The sequence below is a fragment of the Hemitrygon akajei genome, chromosome 9 (assembly GCF_048418815.1).
Source record: "Hemitrygon akajei chromosome 9, sHemAka1.3, whole genome shotgun sequence".
In the NCBI taxonomy this organism is placed as follows: Eukaryota; Metazoa; Chordata; class Chondrichthyes; order Myliobatiformes; family Dasyatidae; genus Hemitrygon; species Hemitrygon akajei.
This window is the reverse complement of record NC_133132.1, coordinates 140491521-140519272: the sequence shown is the minus strand read 5'-3', so window position 1 is coordinate 140519272 and position 27752 is coordinate 140491521. Positions and strand designations below refer to the sequence as shown.

Genomic DNA, 27752 nt, shown 5'->3' with positions numbered 1-27752 from the left:
GTATCTTCCTTTCCAGTCCTGTAGAAGGGTCTTGGCCTGAAACACTGATTGTTTAGGTGCTGCCTGACCTGCTGAGTTCCTCCAGCATTTCGTGTCTTGCTTTTACTTTCATACTATATTTAAAATTAAATTGCAAAGAAAATTGAAATCATACTCTATTGTATTAATTTTTAAGAAAACATTAAACATTTGATTAATCTTGACTGGAGACGAGGAGAACAACAATTGACCATAGGAATGACTGCTCTGTTCTATGTAAAAACTGATGTAATCAACTCAATACTTGTTTTGATGTTCCCGAACAGCTCCATATGACACACACCTTGTTTTTGCTTAAATTCTAACCAATCGGACAAGCAAGGAATCATCATGAAGCTTGCAAGTGATTTCTCCTCTTCCCAAGCATTTAGAGCAGGTAAAACAATTCTAAGACATACTATTTCATCAACATATAACAGACAGTTGCATTTGAACTCTTCATTAAAACACCTAGCAAAAATACCAATGCTAATCCAAAATTAAACTTATCAGACCAGTTTTGGTCATCATCTAAGAGACTTATTTTGTTGTTTATGTTAAAACATATATTTAAAAATCAGTTTTGATTGTTGGTCCATAACGAGTAATGGAATCAAGCTTTGTGCGAGTAGGGATGTTAAAAATGGCAACAAAATATTCCGGTCCATTGGTTTACCTTTAAAATATAACACCAACACTGATTGGTTTTACCATTGTCACACTTCTGGTTTGTGAGTGCTTAACACATATACATGAATGCAGATGGAAAAGATCCCACTGCACTCTGAGCTCCAACCGATACTTTACAGTATATTGTCCTAAACTACATTTATCTTTCAACTAACACCACCAAACATGGTGATTTGGAATTGTGGGTCATAATATGTCAATGTTGTATCTGAGGAACTCTGTACAGCACAACTTGTCTTTGCTTATATTCTCACTGCGACAACTTGATAAAATCAACTATGTTTCATCGGCTGTGAAGCAACTTGATCTATCTTGTGTAATAGCTGTTTAATTTTCTTTATTTCCATAAAACTTCCTTCTAGTTTAAAGCAAGGCCAAGGAGGAAATAGTAAGGCAGTACAGACTTTGTATTACAACTATTTGGGTTACAGAATTCTCAAGTCACTACCCAAAAATTAGAGGTACAGAATAAAATACTTCTTCAATTTTGGAAAGTTTGCTTGTTATTTTGAATGTTTTGCACCTTGTCCCCAGGGGAATGCTGTCTCATTCAGCTGTGTCTATGTATGGTTTGAATATAATTAAATTTGATTTGAACTTAGCAGGTCAGGCAGCATCCATGGAAATGAAAAACAGTTGACTTTTCGGGTGGAGACCCTTCTTCAGCACTGGAGAGAAAGGGGGAAGACACCAGAATAAAAAGGTGGGGTGAGGGGAAGAAGGATCGGTAAAAGGTGATAGATGAAGACAAGTAACGAGCTGGAGATGAAAGAATCTGATAGGAGAGGAGGGAGGACCATAGAAGAAAAAGGAGCAAGGCACCAGGGGGAGGTGTTAGGTAGGTGTGAAGAGGTAAGAGGTCAGAGTGGGGAATAGAAGAAGAGAGGAGGGAGAAAGTTTTCTTTAACCAAAAGGAGAAATCGATAGTCATAGAATCAGGTTGGAGGTTATCCAGACGGAATATAAGATGTTGCTCTCCCACCCTGAGGGTGGCCTCATTGTGGCAGAAGAGGAGGCCGTGGAGTGACATGTCAAAACTGGAATGGCAATTAGAATTAAGATGATGGGCTACCAGGAAGTTCCACTTTGGGAGGATGGAGCAGAGGTACTCGACAAAGCTGTCCCCCAATTTATAACAGAACCCAGCCATGTTGAGGAGTCTGCATCAGAAGCACTGGATACAATAGATGACCACAACAGATTCACAGGTGAAGTGTTGCCTCACCTGGAAGGATTATTTGGGGTCCTGAATGGCGGTGAGAGCAGACGTGAATGGGCAGGTGTAGCCTGCAGGGGTAAGTGCCTGGAGGAGGATTAGTGGGGAGGGATGAATGAACAAGGGAATTGTGGAGGGGGTGATCGCTGTGGAAAAAGGAGAGGGGGGGAGGCAAAGATGTATTTAGTGTTAGTATCCCTTTAGAGGTGGTGAAAGTTGCTGAAAATATGTGTTGGATGCAGAGGTTCACGGAGTAGTAGGTAAAGACAAAAGTAACTCTAGCACTGTTAAGGCAGCTGGAAGTTAGGGTGAGCCTCAAGTCCAGGAAGTGGAGGAGATGCAGGTGAGGGCAGTGTCAATGGTGGAAGAAGGGAAATTCCTTTCTTTGAGGAAGAAAGACGCCTCTGATGGTTTGGAAAGGGAAACCTCATCCTGGGCACAGTGCAGCCAGAGACAAAGGAACTGAGGAAAGGGAATGGCATTTTTACATGCGACAGGGTGGGAAAAGGTATAGTCAGGACAGTTGTGGGAAGCAATAGGTTTATAAAAGATGTCAGTAGACAGCCTGTCTCCAGAAATAGAGATAGAGAGAACGAGAAAGGGGAAGAGAGGTGTCAGAAATGGGCCAAGTGAATTTAAGGGCAGGGTGGAAGTTGGAGGAAAAAGTTGATGAAATCAGCATGGGTGTATGAAGCAGCAACAATGCAGTCCTCAATGTAGCAAAGGAAGAGTTGGAGAGCATTACCAGGGAAAGCTTAAGAGATGGACAATAGCCAATGAAAAGGCAGGCATAGCTGGGTCATGTGGATGCACATGGCTACCCTACAAGTCCAGAAAAAGTGGGAGGAGCTGAAGGAGAAATTCTCAAGAGTGAGGGTCAGTTCTGCCTGATGGAGGAGGGTGATGGTGGAGGGGAACTCGTTGGTTCTTCTATTGAGAAAGAAGCGGAGAGCTTTAAGGCCTTCTTGACGAGGGTAAGTGTATAGGGTCTGGGCATCCATGGTGGAGATCGAGAGCATGAGAAATGCTGTAGATGGGAAGGGACTGAACCAAGGGGCATAGAATGGGTTTGAGGTACAAGGACATGAGCCCCTCAAGATTTTTGTGTATGTTGCTTCATATTGAATTGTTTTTTAGCTTCAATCCTGAAGGTGATTTTGGGAGTTAGGCTGAAATGTACAAATATTCCATTTAGGTCCAAACAGCTGAACATTAAAATATAGCTATAGGTTAGTTGTAGCCTGGAAATTATTGTAGAAACTCTGAAACCTTGCTGAATTTTGCAAATTTTGTGGAGCACTCTGCTCAATAGCAAAGTGCTTTCCTAAAATCAGCCCTTGTCCCAACATTTTACTGTAGATTGTTATCTACTTTAAAATACAATGCAAATGTATCAATACTTGTACAAGTGATAAATAACTAAAGCCTAGAAATTAAAGTATGTTACAGTATCAAAAGGATGCTTCGTATAAATCCATAGGAAATATGAGGTAAATTCTTCAAATTTTTGTAATGTTTAATAACCTATGAATTTCAAAAAATAAAATATCAAGATAATGGAGTGGGTTAAAAAGTTAAATATTAAGTTATTTAAAGGTAGTATAAAATATCTGAAACAACTTTGAAATATGAGATATATATTTCTTGATGAAATGCAAACTTGAGGAAGTGTTGCTTTTCTAGTATGCAGACTGTAGTTTTCTCAAAATTAAATGTAAATAAATACAAAAGCAGAATAAGGTGCAACAAAGTGATTATGAACTTGCCTGTGATAAAATGCTGCACCAGTCAGAACCATGGAATATTCATTAGTCCACTTTGAGGTATACCCCCATCGTCCCTTACTGTTGTCCCAGTAATGACTTCGGGCTGGGTAACCAACTATCCGGTCTGGGAAACTATGCCATACAATGAAGGCAAAATCAACCTGAGAACAAAATAATAAGGTCAACAATCTGGTTTTGAGATTCTGAGAATAATAAAAAAAACAGTCAGAACAGTAGATCTTTCTCCATAAAGTAAAGGTTGAGGAAATACTCAGATGTCATATTAGCTTCTAGGAAGCTAATATTGAGCTGTCTAAGTAGCTTCTGCTTTCGAGACAGCTCAAATCTCATAACTACAAACCACGTAGTTATGACAACTGGTAATGACAATGGCTCTACCCGAGTCTGCAAGAATCTGCAGAGTTATGGACACAGCTCAGCAATCATGGAAAACAGTCTCCCCTCCACACACTCTTTCTATACACACTCTGCCTCTTTAAGGCAAACAAAATAAAGACCTCACCTATCCCAGGCACTCTCTCCTTCCTCCTCTCACTGAGCAGAAGATGCAAAAGCCTAAAAGTACATCCCACCAGGCTCAAAGACAGCTTCTATTCTGTTATTATATAACTATTGAACTGACCCCCTCATTAGATAAAATGGACTCTTGACCACACACTTGACCTATGACGTTTGCTCCTTATTGTCTGACTGCGCTACACGTTCTCTGTAATTGAATTACTTCATTCTACATTGTGTTATTGCTTTCCCCTTGCAGTACCTTAATGTACTAATGTAATTAAATGCTCTGTATGGATGACATGCAGAAGAGTTTTTCATTATACCTTGGTACATGGGACAATAATAAACCAATTTACCAACTTAAAGGGACAAAATTGATTTACTACATTAAACTAGATTTGGCAGTAGGATAATTACATCTAAAATTAGATAAGTTATGTTAAATTTTTAAAAATTTGTCAAGGCTTGTTGAAAGCTCAAGGAGTTTATTGGGGTGTTAACACAAGAGATTCTGCAGATACTGGGAATCCACAATCATAATGCTGGAAGAACTCAGAAGGTCAGGCAGCATCTATGGAAATGAATAAACAGTCTATGTTGTGGGCCAAGACTCTTCGGCAGGACTGGAAAGGAACGGGGAAGAGCTCAGGATGTTGCTAGCTTCAAAGGACTTTGAGGAATGTATGGAGAAACTGGGATTATTCTCTTGAACAGAAACAATTATGAGAATGTTTAACAGAAACATTCAAAATAATAAGGGCTACTAATAGAATAAATAAAGATTAACTGGTTTCATTAATAGAAGGTCAATACTCAGATAATAAAAACCAAAGTATTGACCTTTTATTAACAAAACCAGTTACTCCAGAATACAAAAAATTAATACAATTGCCAAAAGAAATTTGACAGATGCAGAACAATTTCTGTAATGTTTGATATGAACTGAAAGAATAATAAGAGATAAAACCCACTGCGATTTATATGAGAAAATGGATATACATTGAAGTGTTTTAAAAGATTTCTTTCTCAGAGCTGCATGGAAAGATTATTGATTGTTTTTTATGGACATGATAGGCTGCATGATTTCCCCTTGAATGCTCTGTGATTTTATGAAATGTGAATAAAGAAAATTCAAATATTTGGTCTTCTCTTCATGTAGACAGCGAGAGTAGAGAACAAATTGTGCAATATGAAATAGAAGAAGCTGATTAAATAGTGAACTACAAAAAAGAATTGTGTCATTCAAATACTTGCCAGTAATACATTTAGGTACAGAAATACAGTAAATGATTTTTAAAAATATACTATCAATGCCAGTTTCATGTCTTATGTACTATGATCACTTTGGGATTGAATATATTTTGCTGAGATACATATTGACAGAAAAATAAAACACTGAAAATAAAAATAAAAATAAATCATGATTGCCTATTCAATGAGTTGTTCACAATTTAAGCAAAAAAGTACTCCATCTTCCTTGAAAAAATATTTATGGAAACAAGAAAGTTAGAAAAATAGAGGGCTATGGATATCCCTAGGTAATTACTATGGTAAGAACATGTTCACACAGTTTTGTGAGCTGAAGGTCCTGTATTGTGCTGTATCTAATATTTCAAATATCACTGAAATGCTGAGAAAAAATATGCCATATTGTGCTTGATCACCGAGTATGATCTCCAGGCGACCTGTAAGGTAACTTGTGCAGCCACTGGCCTCCCTACATTGAAGACTTAGTTTCACACCAATGCTGGCAAGTCTAGCATTACTTGGTCATCCCTAACTGTTTGGTCATTTCAGAGTTATCCTCATCGAAGGATTCTGGAATCATATATGGACCAGACTGTTTTTAACAACTATTCAACTGTTTTGTGGTCAATATTGCGAGAATTTTTTAAAACATTCAGTTAATTCATTTAACTTAAACTCAACAATCACCATGATGGGATTTGAATTTGGGTCAGATTTGTGTGGATTCTGGTTAATTCCAGTAACTGGACACATAAAAGCATAGTATAGTCCAAAGCATGAAAACATTATTTAATCCATCCAGAGAATTCAGTTAACATTTACCAACTATTTCAGCCCAGTTCCCCTCGCCATAGAATGCTAAAAGGACATTTGAAATAACAGCTGAAAAATCTGAAGGGCATTTGCCTAAATTCTTGATATGAATTTCTAAATATGAAGCTCTATGCCAAAGCCGGAAATTTACCCCTGAGCTCCTTTACACATCTTTCTGTGGAGAAGCACTTCAGATAACAGCTCTGCTACCTTCAACAACCCCCACCAGTTCTTTAGTTTGCAACAGTCAGCACAGTAATATTCCGCTGTCACCAATTTTTAAGATTTACTATTTTGATACATTATAAATTCTTTGGCTAAGATTATTACAGCAAAACCATCTGGACAAGTTTTCCTTTACATGCCAGGAGCCTACTAAATAAGGAAGAAGAAACACTACTGTAAAATTCAGTGTGGCCCACCATCTGCACATCTGGCACAGTATTACAATGGCCTAAATGCAAAAGATGCAATTTTATCAAGTAAGATCTACTTCAACATAATTTTTTTTTGCTTGCTTGTTGGATCTGCCATCACCATTTAAATTGCTAAACAGATGTAGACATGTACTGCTTTAGTATAAACAATCCCAGTTGCCCTCAGTATATTTCAAAACAATGTTGTAAATATTGCTGCATTAGATAGGGTAAAGAAGTAGTGACAAGGGTGAAGGATGACATTTGAAGAAAACTGCTCATCTTTTTTAGAGAATCTGTGCAGTCACAATGGCACTTGCATGTAAATATTTTCAAGTGAATTTGTTAGCAGCTGAGATGGAGATTTCAATAAATCATTTGTATTATGTTATTTTATTATAATAAAATAATCAAACTCTGCAATTAATTCAGATTGTCAGTCATGCAAACAATCCAAACTGAAGACCTTATTATACTTAATTTGTTAGATCAGACATTATTCAAATGATAGTTTAAGAACATTTTCAGGCGACAACATAGTTGTAGTAAGCCTTAAATATCAGTGGTGGGTTTTAGGGTTAATTCAATCTAACATACAAATTTACTTGTGTGAAAATGGTTGAAATGACTAATATAATTAAAAAGGTTGAAAATTTTTCATTTCTGATTCCTGGGGGTAGGGTCAATTTAAGAATGGATACAGACTAAATAGGGGAATAATATTTTGGGATTACCAATCTGTGCCTGGCCCAACCACGATTCCTACCAAGGCAATTCGATCTAAAAGGCAGAGAGGTGTTGCAAAATGGAGTACTGGACGTACAACAATATAATTTGAAGCAAGCCATGCATGGTAACAAGGTATAATTATAGTACATGTAATGGTTAGCTCTGTGGAATTTGGATAAAGTTCCTTTCCATAAACATTAACATGCTCAGGGACACAAGCGCCTCAAAATTCCCCTCAACACCACTCATGTTCTAACTTGGAAATACATTATCACTGGATATTGGGGACTGTGTACTTAACAGCCCTGTGACTGCACAATGTGGTGTGCAGCCATCAAGGTGGTTCTTGTTCACTAAATTCTCAAATGGAATTAGGAATGGATGGTATACACTGAACATGCCAATACCACCCACAGTCCATGAATAACTAAAAAAAGTTGTTTTCCATTTTTAGTTACTACGGGTATCTTAATATCTACTTTTGAGGTGGCATTGACATGATTTACACGCTGTTTACATTTAACATTATTTAAGTTAAAAACTATTGATTTAATTCTTGCAATTTTCAATTTATTACATGATAACCACTCAATCTACAATCTTGAAAGGCACACAGAAAAGTGGTATTATGATGGGTCTGTAGATTAATACAATATGAATCTGAATTTACAGTTTACAGCTGACAGATTAATGGGTATTCACAGCTAATACATTATTTTATTTTTCACTATTTGAAACAGCAAAGAAATATTCAGGCTTGGACTTCAAAAAATTTTTTTTGCACGAAATGCAACAGCACATGACAAATAGCCAACATCATCCCACATAACACACATCCTATTTTTGCTTTTAGTAATGATTAAAACACAGTTTTCATAATGTTTTCTGTTTATTTTTTGTTTTTTTTCTAGGTTTAGTGGACTTTTCTACTTGACATATTCTTCCATTCCCGTTATGTTTCTGACAGAGAGTCTTAACTTGGTGCCAATTAGTGGCGAATTCCTGGCAGTTTTTTCTCTTCTTGTGGACAAAGTTGCCTCAAGGAACTGAATTTAGATATTTCATGAAAGACCATTCTTATTGTCAGAGACCTGAGATTTTCATCTCACCAGGCTGGCTGGATATAAACGAAGGCTTCAGGACTACATTTCTTGCCATTCAGATCCTCCCAGTTGAATTTACCTATTTTTCTATGAAATGTAAAGCTTCAGTAGTAAACATTTTTAAACAAGGATTTTATACAAGTAAGCAATGACATTATTTATTTTGATTTAATTCTGCTGTATAACATGATTGGAGTGATAATGGCATATTGGGAATATTCGAAACAAGCTCATTATATTGGAACAATCTGTTTTGAATCACAGCTGTAATGTCACTCTGTGGCTCAATTTGACAAGCTTTTATAAATCTGGCAATTCTGTGGGGAATAGCTTGTAGTCCCAGTGCTTAATTGGCATAACCAGAGTTTTGCTCACTTGAAGTAAATGGAGACGATTCTGCTAAACCTACTGCTGACAAGATGGATTGTTCTCATCTAATGTCCATTAAATAGGAGAATACTATTTGCTATCTGTTCAGCATTTGAAGGTTAGTGAAGTTAAGACGTTTCTATATTATGCATGGTATTTGCTTTGTATGCTTATAGTCAAAGTGTTGTTTGCAGCTGCCAACCCATAACTCAATCTTGTCCAATATATTGTAGTCAAAAAATCCACCTATTGAAAAAGATGACTGACCAAATATTCATGCTGTGCTGACAGGACAAATGCCTCAGACACAAACATGCAACATGTACAAGTTAGTTCAAAAAGTCCAGAAGTTCAAATAAAAAGTACATTTATTATCAACAAATGTATAAATAATACAACAATTAAAATAATAAAGACCAACACCCGAAGTGCAGGGTAAGGGAAAATAAACACAAATCGTAGAAATAATAGATCAACTTGCAGTTAATCAAATAAAATTGCTCACTGATTAAACTAAATATTGAGAATATGACGAGAAAGATATTAAAGAGAGATATGGAGACAATGAAAACAAACTGGATTTCATTCCTTTTTGGTGCACTGAAACTGTGCTAAAGTTTGCAATAGCTCCCCATTGTATCCTCAACAAGAATATGCAAAATTAGCCAAAAAGTTTGCAGAAACAGCATGAGTATGGTGCATGCCAGAAATAAATCATTGAAGTGAAACCCATGCAGTTGCTTTGTACAGTTGAGTACAGCTTCTGATTACTTGCTGTGCACCTATCTGGGAAGAGGATCTTCTCATAAAGACACACTCCTGATGATAACCAATAAGCAGAGGAACAGAAGGAGATACAAGAGAGAGAATGGGACATACAAGCCTCGTCAGAAAGATACAAGTCAGGAGATAGTATCTGTATTGCCAAGTGGGTCAGGAAACCTGTCAGGGCCACTAAAGAAAATGCAGGGCAACCAATAGCTCTAGACGTAACCTCCAGGTTTTAGTAACCCCTGCATTTCAAACAAACAATACAGAAATAAGTTTTGTGATATATCAGTGTGAACTGCCCATTACTTCAAAATGTTGTAGCAAATCAATTCACACCCTTGTGTTCTGATTAGTAAAGGTGACTCTTTAGTGGATGATGTGAAGAAGGATTGGATGTTATCAGTACTCTTTAGGCCATATATGTCAAACTCAAGGCCCGCGGGCCAAATCCGGCCCGTGGTGGAATTATCTTTGGCCCGCGAGATAATATCTAATTACTATTAAAGCTGGCCCCAGTAATCGAAGCGCCTATGGCATATGATATGGCTAATGCTGAGATTATTCAGGTACCAGGTTTTCAGGGTTTTTTGTGTTTATTCGGCAGTCTTGCTCGGCAGTCTTCTTCATAAGAAACGGAATTTGTAAAGTGAAACACTTTGTAGTTATAGCAGAGACTGAGACACATGAGAGCAGGCTGAAAAAACGGAGGCAACGAAAGCTGCGTTCGCACGCGTCCGACTGATCCGGCCCGCATGAAGCTGCATTTTGCTCAATCCGGCCCGTGACCTAAAATGAATTTGACACCCCTGCTTTAGGCTGATAACTGCTGTATTTTACTGTGGTCGTGTGCAATTTTGGCTTTGAATTATGTAACAATATTTTATCCAAGATATGAGATTTCCACATATGACAACAACAGCAATTGCAGAGTAATTTGAAACCGCATTTTGGGACACTTGAGGTGATATTGTTAATCTAACTAAACTTTGATTAGAGTAACTTTGGTAAGGCTTTGGAAGTTATGTAAATAAAGTTATCGAAGAAAAGTACATTCTGGGGAATTTATTGTGGAAAAATGAACAATATTTTAATTGGGAAAATAAACTGAATTTGGTCAAAATCCATTAGGTCTCTAATGTTTAGAGTTGGCATTTTGAAATTCAAAGAAAATACACAAGGTACCAGAAACAAGAGAAAATCTGCAGATGCTAGAAATCTGAGCAACACACACAAAATACTGGAGGAACTCAGCAGGCCAGGCAGCATCCATGGAAAAAAGTTTTGGCCCGAAACATTGTTTATACTTTTTCCACAGATGTTGCCTGGCCTGCTGAGTCCCTCCAGCATTTTGCGTGTGTTGCTCAGATTACTAGATCGTGTGGCTCTTATAGAACTCGCAAATCATTATGCAAACTTTTAGATACTAATTAAAATTTGCTCTTATTGACTGTACGTGGAAGAAAGGAAATAAATAAATGCAAAATAAACTCATGATGGTCACCCTTTCTGTGATATCTTTGGGATCTTACTGGAATTTAAATCAAGCAATTAATTAAGAACGCTTTATTAGCTTGACATCCATAGGAATATTTGGTTAATATTTTAAAGGCATTACAGAAATACTGTGTCGGACAATAAAGTTTTCTCCGAGCTCCTACATGAGACGAATTTGTAGCTTCCATCATATATTTTCAAGCACAAATGGGGGAGATTTCAGAATTGCTTCTAAGAACATTAAACTTCAGCAATCAGATGTGGGAGTAAACATTCCCTGTTAGTTGCATACTCTATGGACACTGGAAGATGACTGAATGGCATACATTCAGATTTTAAGATCACCATCCAGATTCTTCCATGTCAATGGAGTATCTGTTTAAATAAAGACTAATTTAAGAAAATTATACAATGTAGTCATGGTTACACAGTGAGTGTTCAATTGATGTTGTGATTTGCCTTAAAGTTTCAATTCTTGTCAAGTAGAAATTGGTATTGCTAAGTAATAACATCACTAGGTCGGTACTTGACAGGTCAGCCATGTCAGATGTGGTATTAGAATCTCTTGAACATTAGCGTGTACCAATCCCAGTAAATTCTTCTATGTGCAAATAAGAAGGTCCTGAACAATCCAATTTCTAGTCTGTGATTTGGGAAAGAATTTCCATAATGTAGGGATTAATGTCTGAAGGTATGAACACCAATACTGAGAGAAAGGAAAAAAGTTTTACATTAAAAACTACAGTTGTATTTATGCTGTGCTCTGAAGAGAGTCAGAGGGATGGCAATAAGATAAAGAAGTCAAGCCACAACAGCATTTGCACTTCAGACTTCCCAGTGCTAGAGGACTGGGGATAAATAAGGTCAACAGGTGTAGGGATAATGTTTATAGAGGCTTTGTCAATATTACGATGGAGGAAGCAGAGATATGGACGAGCAAAATTCTATAAATGATGAAAGTCTAGCCGGAGCGGAGGAAGTTCAAGTCTCTTTTCCACTAAGTATTCTTGTAAAGTCAATGAATAGAAGCTGCTAATTGAATTTTCCTAGATTGCTGACTTACCTCATTGTTTGACAGCACTGTATCTTCATCTAAACTGAGGACAGCATCTGTCTGGATGACCTCGTATGGGAAAAAGCGGTTGCTCATGCTCTGTAAGATAGGAAAACTCTAAGATTTGCAGTCATTTGAATATTCAAAACTATCTAAAGTTTATGTTTCCCTGATTTATTTCCTTCTATTAAAATCTTATTTGGATTTAGCATCCTTACTATACATCAGTCTAGTAACTTTGGCTTCTCCTGCTATTCTTCTACTTAACTCTAATTAAAATATTACCCCCAATATAATATTGCATAATTGTAAAGACAAAAAAAAAACTACAAGTAAACTAAACATATTTTGCAATATATGGTATTTATTTCTATAACATTTGGAAAGGGCATTACAAGATGATGCACTTTGCTGGCTGATGGTGTAGAAACATACCCACTGGACTTCAACATGAGTGATCTCAGGTTCAGATCTGGCTGGCTCTTTGCACGTTTTCCATTCGTGCTGGGTTGAGTGTCAAACTAACAATTCAGCCTCGTAAAAAACAGCCAAATTGCTAAAGAAACGGCAAGGTTGCCACCCGATGCACCACAAGGCACAGCAAGGAACTACAACAACAAGGTGATGCTCTATCTTTCTCATTGTGGCTTTTCAAAAAATCTGTCTGCTTCCACTTCCTTTTGGTTCGTCATCATTTTTGAAGGTCATCAATTGCTGACAACCAAATATGTCACCCCAGATTTCAATCCTCAACACATCTCCTACAACTAGGGCCACACTTCCCAAAACCTAGCTTCAAAATTAATTGATTTGCTTTTTTCACTCTGCTTCGGTGCAGCATATGAAATAATGAACACCCCTCTCTAATGTCAACTCATTCATGTCTGATACCATGGTCCTTGGGCACAACTGAATTTTCAAGCTGTATACCTATGATACAAACTTGTTATTCAACACAATTATTGGTCATAGTGCCTCTACAAGCATTGAGCATTCTAGGCCTAGGGAGATGATATATTAAGGACACATGTTAAACAGAGTGCAATTCTTCAAATGCTACATTACCACATAATAACTTAAGCAACAGAAGCAAGGATAGGAATGGGTTATTTGTTCCAAGAGCTTATTCTATAATTCAATAAGATAATGGCTGATCCAATCCTAGCTTCAACACTGCTATACCAAATTCCCAGATTCCCTTGTAGTTTAAATATCTGTCAATCTATGCCATGAACATACTCAACAATTTCCACCACCTTATTCTGGCATCTTCCCCCTTCCTTTCCAGTCCTGAAGAAGGGTCTCGGCCCAAAATGTCGACTATTTGTCCATTTCCCTAGATGCTGCCTGAACTGCTGAGTTCCTCCAGCACTTTGTGTGTCTATTGCTCTGGATTTACAGCATCTGCAGAATTTCTGTGTTTATATTTAACAACTTGCATCTCTGGCTTGAAGGTTTTCAAAGATGCAAAACGATTTCAGAGAAGAAGCTTTAGAAACTTCCATCTAAAATGGATAAGGTTCTGAAACTGCACCATTATTTTAAGTATCCATTAGAAGCATCCTCTCATCATTTTTCCTGTCAAACTCACTCAAATCTTTATCCTGCATGTTTCAATAAGATCACACCTCATTCTTCTATACTCTAAAGGATTCATCCTGCTCAGCCATTTTTCTGATGATACTCCTTCACTGCAGGAATCAATCTAATGAATCTTCTTTCCACTGGCTCCAACACATACATACTCTTCCACAAACATACAAATGAAAAGACCCTCAGAATAGAGGGGGGTCCTTTTAGAACGGAGATGAGGAGGAATTTGTTGAGCCAGAGAGTGGTGAATCTGTGGAATTCTTTACCACAGGCAGCTGTGGAGGCCCAGTCTTTATGTATATTTAAATCAGAGGTTAATAAATTCTTGATTGGTCAGGGCATGAAGGAATACAGGGAGAAAGAAAGAGATTGGGGCTGAGAGGAAAATTGGATCAGCCATGATGAAATGGCGGAGCAGACTCGATGGGCGAAATGGCCTAATTCTACTCCTACATCTTATGGTCTAAAAAGTCTACATAGCTTCAGATGAAGTCTCAACAGCACCCTATGAATTATCGTCGGTTTCGCTATCTTCATTTTCCATTCCTTCGTGCCCAGGAGAACGCGCATTATGCCATGCATTATTATCACGCGCGTCCCTACACAGGTACGAGCTCACAACAGGTAGGAGACAGTTAAACTTTCTAAGTGACATAGAAACATAGAAAATAGGTGCAGGAGTAGGCCATTTGGCCCTTCGAGCCTGCACCGTCATTCAGTATGATCATGGCTGATCATCCAACTCAAAACCCTGTACCTGCTTTCTCTCCATACCCTCGATCCCTTTAGCCACAAGGGCCATATCTAACTTCCTCTTAAATATAGCCAATGAACCGGCCTCAACTCTTTCCTGTGGCAGAGAATTCCACAGATTCACCACTCTCTGTGTGAAGTTTTTCCTCATCTCGGTCCTAAAAGGCTTCCCCTTTATCCTTAAACTGTGACCACTCGTTCTGGACTTCCCCAACATCGGAAACAATCTTCCTGCATCTAGCCTGTCCAATCCCTTTAGCATTTTATACGTTTCAATAAAATCCCCCCTCAATCTTCTAAATTCCAGTGAGTATAAGCCTAATGAATTGATTGCAGATTTGACCAACTCCAGATAAGAGGCAGCATGCAATCCCACTTCTGGGCACAGCATCACAGCATGAATGATAATCACATTTTAGGAGCAGCACAAAGAAAGTGCTCTGATATCATCAGAAACACAAAAGAAAATTCTAGGAACAAATCAGCACATCAGCAATTTGTAAATTGGAAATGATCAATTTACCATGAGATACCAACTTTGAGCAATGCATTCTCCATAATTAATAATCAGAATGAACCATTAAAAAATAAATTTGTCTTATTATTCACCATGAATTAAGCTACAGATAATTTACACAACTAGTACAACTACTTCAAGGAATTGTATAGGGTGTTAATTTTAAAACAACCTAACACAAAAATTGTACCACTCATTCATTTGTGAGCATTCTTTGGCATGGTAGAAAAGTATTTTGCACAGACTTTTACAGAAGCTTATTTATTCACATGGAATTATACACTATAAAAATCTCTTATTTATTCACATGGAATTATACACTATAAAAATCTCTTATTTATTCACATGGAATTATACACTATAAAAATCTCTTATTTATTCACATGGAATTATACACTATAAAAATCTCTTATTTATTCACATGGAATTATACACTATAAAAATCTCTTATTTATTCACATGGAATTATACACTATAAAAATCTCTTATTTATTCACATGGAATTATACACTATAAAAATCTCTTATTTATTCACATGGAATTATACACTATAAAAATCTCTTATTTATTCACATGGAATTATACACTATAAAAATCTCTTATTTATTCAGCTTTGTATCAAAATTTGGCATTTGTAAACTTTAAAATCCGCACTCTAAATAGCCATAAAGTAACTGGCAAAGTATTATCTGAACCCATAAACTTTACAGGTACTGTCATACATATGTTTTGGATGTGAAAAGTTCAGTGCTAGGTTGAACATAAATATTAAATGACCATTTTTTGACAAAATTGGACACTAACAGGAGTGAGTATTGGTGCCTTAATTAAGTGGAAGAACACTTTCCAGTAAATTGGAACATATATATTCTAAAAGATGTTAAAAATGCCTATCTTGATGCATTCAAATTACAAAGGCCCATGCCTCAAATTGATCACACTTGCAGCTTACAGGCATATGCATGTCAGATGGAGAGTTTCAAATATTCCTTCAATAAATTGTAATTTTTGAGAAATTTCTAAAAATGAGAACAATAACCAAGATCATATTCTTTGGTGGCTAATTTATTCCTTTGATGTAAAACTGCATTTTCTATGATGTCAATATTATTTCTTGCTATTGAGAATCGATGTTGATCTTCCATTTAGTATATCCCTCATATGTTTGTTCATTGATGTCTGTCAGCTAAATATTTAAAATTCAGGTGCATTTTATATACTTTCCAATGATTTCTGGGATGTCACTTCACAGTGTTTCCAATTTCTATGTAACCAATGAACTCACCTTCATGGACTCTTCATCTCATCTTCCAGATATTTATTGCTTATTTATTTTATTATTATTATCTTTCTCATTGTGGTTGCAGTTTGTTGTCTTTTACACACTGGTTGTCTACCCTGTTGGTGTGGTCTTTATTGAAGTTATTGAGTATGCTAGCAAGAAAATTAATCTCAAGGTTGAATATGGTGACACATATGTACTTTGATAACAAATTTACTTTGATCTTTGAGTTTTTGGAATGATTCCTCTGGATTGAATGGTGGCAAGTGTAACCCAATTATTTTTTAAAGAAAGTTTCCAGGGAGGGCAGACCAGTTAGCTTGATGTCATTTTAGGGAAGTGTTACAATATGCAATTACAGGGACTTTGAAAATATCAAGAGGATTTGAAAAAAATCTGCATGCATATTTGAAAGGGAAATCATGTTTGACAAACCTAGTGGAGATTTTTTTTTGTGGATATAATGGGAATAACAGATAAAGGAGATTTAGTCAGTGTGGTGCATTTGGATTTTTAAAAGGCCTGTCTTTGACAAAGTCCCTCATAAGAGGATTGTGTTCAAAATTAAAGCATATGGGATTTAGGGTATTAAATTTGCACAGATTGAAAATGAACTGATATACAGGAAATGGAAGGCAGGAATAGCTGGGACTTTCTTGAGAAAGTGAACTGTGACTAGTGAGGAGCTACAGGGATAAGTGCTTGGATTCCACCTGTCCGCTGTGCTTCCATTTATTTGCGGGCCCAGTAGGTTGCTGTGGCATGTTCTACTTTTGACTTAATAGATTTAGCAAGCAATATTTTAGGCTTTTCTTTAATTTTCATTGATGCTATTCCTTTCTGTATATCTGAAGTCAAGCCAGGTGTTTCTATGGAGTCTACATAGCGTAGGTACATGGGGTTAGTATGAAGCAAGCAGCTTAGGATATTAAGCAGCTTTAAATAAAGCTGACTATTGATTTTGCTTCTCAGTTGAGTTCATATTAAATTTTACTGTTTTAGTGAATTGAAACATTTTGCACTACTTTTCCTGATATAACTATTATAAATTATGAAAATGTGAACTAAATTCATCAAAGCCAGTTAAGTATCTAGTGGCTAGATTCTATCCAGTCAATAGAATGACTGGAGAACTTTTGTTAAAGAAAAGATGAATGTAGTAAACAAATGGTCACAGACCCATGGTTGTGAGTTTCACACATACACACACTAACTCTTTGTCAGTGAGAATATCCATATCGTTAGCCAATTTCATTTTGTGCAAGGTTAATTTCATGAACTAGATTTCAAACTTAAAAGTTCAAAGTAAAATTTATTATCAGAGTGCACAAATATCACCACATACAACCCTGAGAATTTTTTACTGAGGGCATACTTGACAAATCCATCGAACAGTAACTGTAAACTGTAAACATCAGGAACTGTTAACTGTAAAAAAAATTGTGCAAATGCATTTATAAATAAATAGCAATAAATGATGAGCATGAACTAGCAGAGCCCTTAAATGAGTGTAGCTATCCCCTTTTATTCAAGTGCCTGATGTTTCAGGTGTAGTAACTGTTATTGAGCCTTGTGGTGCAAAGCCTAAGGCACCTGTACCTTCTACCTGATGGCAGTAGCAAGAAAAGAGCATGGCCTGGGTGGTGAGGATCTTTGATGCTTTGATGCTGCTTTTCTGCGACAATGTTTCATATCGATTTGCTCAATGGTTGGGAGGGTTTTACCCATAAAATACTGGGCTTAATCTGCTACCTTTCGAAGGATTTTCACTCAAAGACATTGGAGTTCCTATACCAGGCCTTAATGCAGCCAGTCAGCACATTTTCCACCAGACATCTATAGAAGCTTGCCAAGGTTTTCCTTGACATGGGGAACATCCGCTGACTCCTGAGGACGTAGAAGTGCTGTTGTACTTGCTTCGCATAATAATTATATTATTTTGGGTCCAGAACAGGTCCTCTGAGATACTGACACCCAGGAATTTAAAGTTACTAACCCTCTCCACCTCTGATTCTCCGATGATAACTGGCTCATGGACCTCTGGTTTGCCTCTCCCGAAGACTACAATCAGTTCCTTGGTCAGTATTAATCTGACTTCTATAAACCTCAAATCACAGCCAGATTCTAACAGCACATTGCCCTAAATTTCTTCTGAGACTGCTGGGACAAAGAAGCATCTCTTGCTTAGTCTGGTTTGTAAGTATTCACATGTCATAATGTATTGAAATGAACCCATTACAGTTATGTATCCACCTAGGCTGCACTTCTGGCACTGCGTTCTTCCTGGAATACTAATTCTAAACAACATAAGTAGAGATTTCAGAGACAAGTGTTCCATCTTCCTAGTGCACAACTGCCCTTAACCTAGCCCTGTGTAACCAGCTCCAAGAGAACCATGAGTAATGACAGTGCAGGTTCTGGGGCTGGAACTCCCTGGAGGTGCAGTGTTATTTTCTTGATCTTCCTCAGATTAATGTACCTTCTGATGGTGAACTGCCCAGCAGGAAAGGGCACTCAAGCCTTTTGCTCAGATCTTTGACTGTGGACTAGTAAAAAAGTTAACTTTTGTGCAGAATCTAATAGAAGTGTCTTTCAGACCAACCAAAATGTCACAAGTTTTCTGGCCCAAGACTAAAGGTGCTGAATAGTGATGCTAGCATGCATCAGGAAGGATCAACACAGGAAACCATCAGCAACAAAATCTCAATGTAACTCCTGGGATGGTGCCAAGAGATTTAATAGTATATTTTAATTTGTATTAAGGGTCTATATTTTTGAGTTGTAAAGTACATTACTACATTTTTAAGAAATATTATTCACAGCAAGTTAATTTGAAATCTCAATGGCACATGCACCTTGGAATGTACACTGCACTGCATTATAACCCCAAATCACATCAAGATCTAAAAGCATCAATTAGATTTATGTTTAATCTGTTTTTGATGATGTGACAAAGAATGCTAGATTGAATACCAAGTGATCTTCCATACCTTCTTTTCAAAATAGGTAAATTAATATTTACTCAACCTACTGTAATTTAGTCTTGGTATAAGATCAAACCTAACAAGGCCATTTCATCAGTATACTATAATGGTTATATTACATCCTGAAGTAGATGCTACTACAACAATGCATGGGCTGTAGGCAAGATGACAAACTTTAAACACTTCAAACTACACATTTCCACTATCCATTCATTCTCACTCATCTGTTCTTGCTTTTTTTTTTGGTTTAACATTAATTTCCTTCTATCAAACTAATTTAATCAATGTATGTTTCCAAAGCTACCTTTAAATCATTTTTCTTACTTTCTTTGATTTTCAACATGGTAACAATGAAGATTGGTAAAGTTACGTCACAGGCTTAAGCAAGATACTTTCTGATTTAGTTTCGCATGTAGTTTAGCAGGTAGTTTGGTAACTGTAATTTTCTAAGCACTTCCAGTGGTCCTACAAGTCTTGTTATTTCTGACATGGAGCAATTAAGCCGGGAAACTGTTTGCCGATTCTGTGGCAAATTACATCTGAAGCTCACTCAGCTGAATGGTGATTTTACGGCTGAGAGGAACAAAAGAAAGAGGTAGGTTCCACTTTTTTAGTGATTTGTGTTTGCTGTGATATATTTAAATATTCATGTAGCATTTGTCTTTGTTAAAATATTAATGCTTTTCAAATTTTTTTTGTAGCTTTTAATCAGCTAATGTTCTGCAAGAATCTGTTCTTGTGCTTCGCCTCACTGAATGAGATATGGATTCTTTTAACTAGCAAGCTTACTCCAGGGAAAATATATACTTTGCAATGGGAAGTCCAAGGATAAACACATTCAGCAATCTTAAGGAAAATGTAGGTTGTCTTTCTGGTCTAAATGAAAATAAAATCTCTTCTGAATTCTCTATTTTTGTAGAATGATGCCCAATATTAAATACAGTATTCTTTTCAAGTGTCATGAGAAATGTAATGCACCTTTCCTCTTAATGTCTGTGCCTATTATAATCACTTCACATTTGATATCAATTGAATTAAATCTGATTTTTAGTTATTAGCTCATGTACACATTCTGTCCAGTAACTCCTCTCAGACCAATGAGGTTGGAAGAGGAATAAAAAATATATTATAAATTTTAAAAGACAATTTAATTTTCTTGTCCTGTTCTCTCCCACACCTGCATACTAGCAATATTTATCCATCTTCAACATTCACCTTTATCTTTTATAGCCTACTTACTTTTTTTTTTAGAAAAACGTACCCAAGTACTGGAGTTACATGAGGTATAACAATGGAGGATAATGATCAATTACCAAGTTTTTGCTACTATTTATTTTAAAATTAGTGCTCCGCAGAAGTAATGTACAAGGACTCCAAAGTCACTTTGCATCTCAGATTTTTGGATTTTCTGCCCATTTAGCAAAGAGTCTGCACATTCATTTCTACTACCAAAGTGCATGACCGTGCACTTTCCAACATTGTATTTCATTTGCCACTTTCTTGCCCATCTCTTAACTGTCTAAGTCCTTCTACAGCCTTCCTGTTTCCTCAACACTACCTGCCCCTCCACTAATCTTCATATCATCTCCAAACTTGGTGACAAAGCCAACAGATGGCACCCAACCAGAAAAGGATCCTTTTATTCCCATTCGCTGCCTCTTACCAATCAGCCAATGCTCTAACCATGCCAGTAACTTCCCTGTAATACCATGGGCCTTTAATTTGGAAAGCAGCCTCAAGTATGGCACCTTGTCAAAGGCCCTCTGAAAGTCCAAATATACAACATCTACTGTATCCTCTTTATCTATCCCACTTGCAATCCTCTCAAAGAATTCCAACAGTCTCGTCAGGCAAGGTTATCCTTTAAGGAAACGTTGATTTTGTCCTATCTTGTCCTGTGTCACCGAGTACTCTATAACCTCATCCTTAACAATTTACTCCAACATCTTCCCAACCACTGAGGTCAGACTAACTGGTCTATAATTTTCTTTCTACTGTCACCATCCTTTCTTAAAGAGTAAGTGACATTTGCAATTTTCCAGTCCTCTAGAACCATGTCAGAGTCCAATGATTTTTGAAAGATAATTTCTGATGACACCACAATCTCTACCGCTACCTCCTTCAGAACCGTAGGGTGCACTTCATCTGGTTCGGGTGACTTATAAACCTTTAAGTCTTTCAACTTTTTGAGCAGCTTCTCCCTTGTAATAGTAACTGCACTCTCTTCTCTTTCCTCACACCTTTCAACACCTGGCACACTGCTAGTGTCTTCCACAGTGAAGATGGATGCAAAATACTCATTAAGTTCATCTGTCATTTTCTTGTCCCCTGTTGATATTTCTCCAGCTTCATTTTCTAGCAGTCCTATAATCTCTCTCGTCTCTTTTACTTTTTACATACTTGAAAAAGCTTTTACTATCCACTGTGATATTGTTTGTGAGCTTGCCATCATATTTCATCTTTACCCTCCTAATGATTCTTCTAGATGCGCTCTCTAGGTTTTTCAAAGCTTCCCAATCCTTTCTGTTCCTGCTAATTTTTGCTTTGTTGTATGCCCTCTTTTTAGCTTTTACATTTGCGTTGACCTTGTCAGCCATAGCTGTACTATTTTGCCATTTGAATATTTGTTTTTGGAATAAATCTATCCTGTACCTTCTTAACTTTTCCCAGAAACTCAAGGCATTGCTGCTCTGCTGTCATCCCTGCCAGCATCTCCTTCCAATTTACTTTGGTCAACTCTCTCTCTCATACTACTGTAATTTCCTTTACTGTACTGAAATACTGCTACTTTAAAGTAAAGTCATACTTTACTTTCTTCCTATCAAATTTCAAGTTGAACTCAATAATATTGTAATCGCTGCCTCCAAAAGGAGGTCTTAAGCTCCTTAATCACCTCTAGTTCATTACCTCGCATTCACTTCAGTATAGCTGATCCCCTCGTAGGCTCAAGGACAAGATGTTGTAAAAAGCCATCTCGCAGGCATTTATTTGTTGTTCAACAGCTGATTCACGTATTCTCCTGATGTTGCTGTGCTGCTTTTGTTACATTACGCACATTATACTAATGGTAGGTAATAATTTTTACTGATAATCACATATGTGTGATGAACATGTGTAAGACAAAGACTAGTTACCAGTAGCATATAAATTCAGAGTTGAAAGTGATGGCGATCCCAACCTATCTTACTCTATATTCCAAAATCCAAAACACTTGGGGCCCCAAGCATTTTGGATAAGGGGTACTCAACCAGTATTAGTTAAAGATGTTGATTTCCTCTTTTGTCAATTCTTCCACAACAGTTCCATCAACTAGAAGTTGATGTGCAATAGAGGAAATTATATTTATTCTGGAACCTTTTTCAGTTCCTATCACAACTGCCTATTTGGTCAAAAACCTGATCCTTAAATCAGTATATTTTCTGCAACCTTCTATAAATATAACAAATTAGTTTTCCTGCTCAGTTATAGAAGAACAGTGACCAAGAAGTACCGTTTTCAATTGAAAATAATCTTATTGAATGTTATCAGAATACGAAAAGTAGACCCACCTTGCTTTCTCCTTCAATTACAGTTATAGGCACTGGGGTGGAGGGCCACTTGTTCTTGGAAGGTAACGATCTATCACAGTTCCATAGCACTACAATCTTAACAAGGAGTATGTGTATCAATATGCTTATCAATTTAAGAACCTTCATTCATAGGAGCTTGATCAGAAGAGATCAGAGTGAAACAAAATATTCTTTCTAAAAAGAAATTTCTTGTAAAAGTTCTTCTAATGTTTTGTTCAAAGAAAAGCATAATTTAGCTTACTTATTATCAATACTTAATTAAACAATTCTGCTCAATACCATAGTCTTTCAAAAACTTTCTAGATACCAGGAAGTTAAAAAAGTCTTAAAAAAATTTATATCTTTGAGTGCTGAAGAAAGGTCTCAGCCCAAAATGTCAACTACTTATTCATTTCCACAGATGCTGCCTGGCCCACTGAATTCCTCCAGCATTTTGTGTGTGTTTCTTTATATCATTTTAATAATTTTAAAAAAATTTAGAAAAGCACAAGAATTCCACAAACGTTAAGATTTCTTTAAACCACAAACACTGTTTAATCATTGAAGGAGCTGCACTGAGCTCAATTTGACAAGGAGCCTTTTAAGATCAACTCTATCAATTTTAATACTGGTCCAGTTAAGAAACCTAGAGATCTGATAGGAACATAAGAACTTTCCAGTCCAGGAAGATAATTATAGAAAGGTAGAAAACCTACAGCACAATACAGGCCCTTCAGCCCACAATGCTGTGCCAAACATGTACATACTTTAGAAATTACCTAGGGTTACCCATAGCCCTCTATTTTTCTAAGCTCCATGTACCTATCCAAGAGTCTCTTAAAAAACTCTATTGTATCCACCTCCACCATTGTTGCTGGTAGCCCATTCCACACACTCACCACTCTGCATAAAAAACTTACCCCTGAAATCTCCTCTGTACCTACTTCCAAGCACCTTAAAACTGTGCCCTCTCGAGTTAGCCATTTCAGCCCTGGGAAAAAACCTCCATCGATCAATGCCTCTCATCATCTTATACACCTCTATCAGGTCACCTCTCATACTCTGTTGCTCCAAGAATAAAAGGCTGAGTTCACTTAATCTGTTCTCATAAGGCAAGCTCCCCAATCCAGGCAACATCCTTGTAAATCTCCTCTGCACCCTTTCTATGGTTTCTACATCCTTCCTGTAGTGAGGCGACCAGAACTGAGCACAGTACTCCAAGTGGGGTCTGACCAGGGTCCTACATAGCTGTAACATTACCTCTCGGCTCTTGAACTTAATCCCATGGTTGATGAAGGCCAATACACCGTATGCCTTCTTAACCACAGAGTCAACCTGCGCAGCAGCTTTGAGTGCCCTATGGACTCGGACCCCAAGATTCCTCTGATCCTCTGCCAAGATTCTTACCATTAATACTATATTCTGCCATCATATTTGACCTACCAAAATGAACCACCTCACACTATCTGGGTTGAACTCCATCTGCCACTTCTCAGCCTAGTTTTGCATCCTATCAATGTCCCACTGTAACCTTTGACAGTTCTCCACATGATCCACAACACCTCCAACCTTTGTGTCATCAGCAAACTTACTAACCCATCCCTCCACTTACTCATCCAGGTCATTTATAAAGATCCTGAAGAGAAGGGGTCCCAGAACCCCCGATGCCTGAGGCACACCACTGGTCACCGACCTCCATGCAGAATACGACCCATCTACAACCACTCTTTGCCTTCCATGAACAAACCAATTCTGGATCCACAAAGCAAGGTCCCTTTTGATCCCGTGCCTCCTTACTTTCTCAATAAGCCTTGCATGGGGTACCTTATCAAATGCCTTGCTGAAATCCATAAGCACTACATCTACTGCTCTACCTTCATCAATGTGTTTAGTCACATCCTCAAAAAATTCAATCAGGCTCATAAGGCATGACCTGCCTTTGACAATGCCATGCTGACTATTCCTAAACATATTATGTCTCTCCAAATCTTCATAAATGTTGCCTCTCAGGATCTTCTCCATCAACTTACCAACCACTGAAGTAAGAATCACTAGTCTATAATTTCCTGGGCTATCTCTACTCCCTTTCTTGAATAAGGGAACAACATCTGCAACCCTCCAAACCTCTGGAACCTCTCCTGTCCCCATTGATGATGCAAAGATCATTGCCAGAGGCTCAGCAATTTCCTCTCTCACCTCCCACAGAAGCCTGGGGTGTATCTTGTCCGGTCCCGCTGACTTATCCAACTTGATGCTTTCCAAAAGCTCCAGCACATCCTCTTTCTTAATGTCTATATGCTCAAGCTTTTCAGTATGCTATAAGTCATCCCTACAATCACCAAGGTCCTTTTCTGTAGTGAATACTGAAGCAAAGTATTCATTAAGTACCTTCGCTACCTCCTCCAGTTCGATACACACACTTCCACTGTCACATTTTATTGGACCTATTCTCTCACGTCTTATAGAAACATAGAAACCCCACAGCACAATACAGGTCCTATCTTCTTGCTCTTCACATACTTGTAGAATGCCTTGGGGTTTTCCTTAATCCTGCTCGCCAAGGCCTTCTCATGGCCCCTTCTGGCTCTCCTAATTTCATTCTTAAGCTCCTTCCTGTTAGCCTTATAATTTTCTAGATCTCTATCATTACCTAGTTTTTTGAACCTTTTGTAAGTTTTCCTTTTCTTCTTGACTAGATTTTCAACAGCCTTTGTACACCACGGTTCAAGTACCCTGCCATCCTTTGCCTGTCTCATTGGAACGTACCTATAAAGAATGTCAAGCAAATATCCCCTGAACATTCGCCTCATTTCTGCCGTATGTTTCCCTGAGAATATCTGTTCCCAATGTATGCTTCCAAGTTCATGCCTGATGGCTTCATATTTCTCTTACTCCAATTAAACGTTTCCCTAACTTGTCTGCTCCTATCCCTCTCCAATGCTATGGTAAAGGAGATAGAATTGTGATCACTATTTCCAAAATGTTCTCCCACTGAAAGACCTGACACCTGACCAGGTTCATTTCCCAATACCAGATCAAGTACAGCCTCTCCTCTTGTAGGCTTATCTACATACTGTGTCAGAAAACCTTCCTGAACAGACCTAACAAACTCCACCCCATCTAAACCCCTTGCTCTATGGAGATGCCAATTGATATTTGGGAAATTAAAATCTGCCATCACGACAACTCGGTTATTATTGCACCTTTCCAGAATCTGTCTCCCTATCTGCTCCTCGATGTCCCTGTTACTATTGAGTGGTCTATAAAAAACATCCAGTAGAGTTATTGACCCCTTCCTGTTTCTAACTTCCTCCCACAGAGGGTCAGTAGACAATACCTCCATGAAGTGCATAAATATTTATTTTCTATAATAACGATCTGTAAACAATGCTTTAATTCAGAAAACAATAAGATTAGAATCTATATCCGAGGATGATTAATGAATGCATTTTATGAAGGTAATTAAAAAAAACATCTTTATTGCTGCAGCATTGCCATCAAGACTTTGCAAAGAATTAAGATTCATAATATTCTTATTATCTCATTACATACCTGCTTGCAGTATTTTGATCTTGATACAGCTAATATCAGTTTAAATATAGGCTGTGACTGTGTCAGAAGAGGTGAAACTGCCTGAATGACAGCTGTGAACTCCTTAGCTGGACTGATGCCTGTTAAATAGAAGCATCACGGATCACATCATTGAGCAGAGAAATAACTAGCGGCTTTACAGTAAACTCAATGGATAACAGAGTATGCAAATTTAATCATAGAATAAAACTTGTGAAAGCAGAATTGCTTGCTTATTTTGCAAATGATAAAGATGAAATACCTCTCTGAAGGATTAGGACTTCATTTAGTCATGAGACGGAGATGTCACCAGCAAAGTTGACCTTTTTTGCCCCTATCCGTGTAAGCAAACTGAGTCACTCCTATTGCTAGGTTTAGAGTCACAGATAGGCCACACCATGTTGGTACAGCTTTCTCCTTTCATGAAGGACATTTCTGTCACCAGATGTGTTTTTACGATATTCTTGAACTTCCATTACTTTTCAGTTAATGATTTATTTAATTACCTGAATTTAAATTCACCAGCTGCTCGTTTAGAACTTGAACTCTCACCCCGGATCAATGTCTTTTCTTCCAATTTCAGTGGCACAATTACTTTTCTGTCATACCCAGTGTGACTCAGTATTGCCTACAGACTGCAGGGCACCTGGACAGGCCTCAGAGCTGCTGAAGTTTGAAACCTCTTTGCACGTCGTGCTCACTGATTCAAAGACCAGGCCCAGAGTAGGGGGACGATGGGGACAACAACCAATCTATTTCATGTGTAATCACACCCTTGCAGCTCCATCCATCAATGGTCAATCTCCACCTCACTCACCCTTTGCTTGGAGGCCCCGATTTACCAATGTGTTACCCCAAGTTCCTGATCCACCAAAACCATTGCCCAAAGCTCCTGATCCTCCAACCCCAAGTCTTGAACCTTGAAAGTGACCACCCCCACTCCAACCACCAGAACCACAAATGTCTGGCCTCTCGCCCCCGGTGAAGCACTGGTCCAACCACGTCATTTGGAATGTTCCACATTGGCTCAGTGGATGACAGGATGGCTGAGGCAGAGCACTGAATTATTGAGCAGCATGCCCACAGCTAAAACTATATGCGGTGTGCTGTGTAACAACAGATTAACCTGGTCTTACACAGTGCTGAAAAATGTCTCGACCCATGTTTTCTGGAAAGTAGATAGGAATACATTGTTCTCTGGGCACCAAGTCACATTGACTAGTGAGTCTCCAATTGCTTGAACAAGTATGCCAAATGTTTACAATAAGTGGAATAATTAGTCACTAGATCAAACTT

At 37.7% G+C, this 27752-nt stretch overlaps 1 protein-coding gene across 2 annotated transcripts in view; it reads right to left on the bottom strand.

The window, feature by feature from the left end:
• LOC140733582 (exostosin-1-like) overlaps positions 1–27752 on the bottom strand; it is a 453577-nt gene that overhangs the window by 57050 nt on the left and 368775 nt on the right. For both annotated transcript variants that reach the window (XM_073057124.1, XM_073057122.1), the window contains 4 exons: positions 26439–26557; positions 22887–22982; positions 12219–12308; positions 3691–3851 (listed from right to left, as the gene is read on the bottom strand). In XM_073057124.1, coding sequence (XP_072913225.1) covers positions 3691–3851; positions 12219–12308; positions 22887–22982; positions 26439–26557 — 466 coding nt within the window. The remainder of the gene's footprint in view (positions 1–3690; positions 3852–12218; positions 12309–22886; positions 22983–26438; positions 26558–27752) is intronic.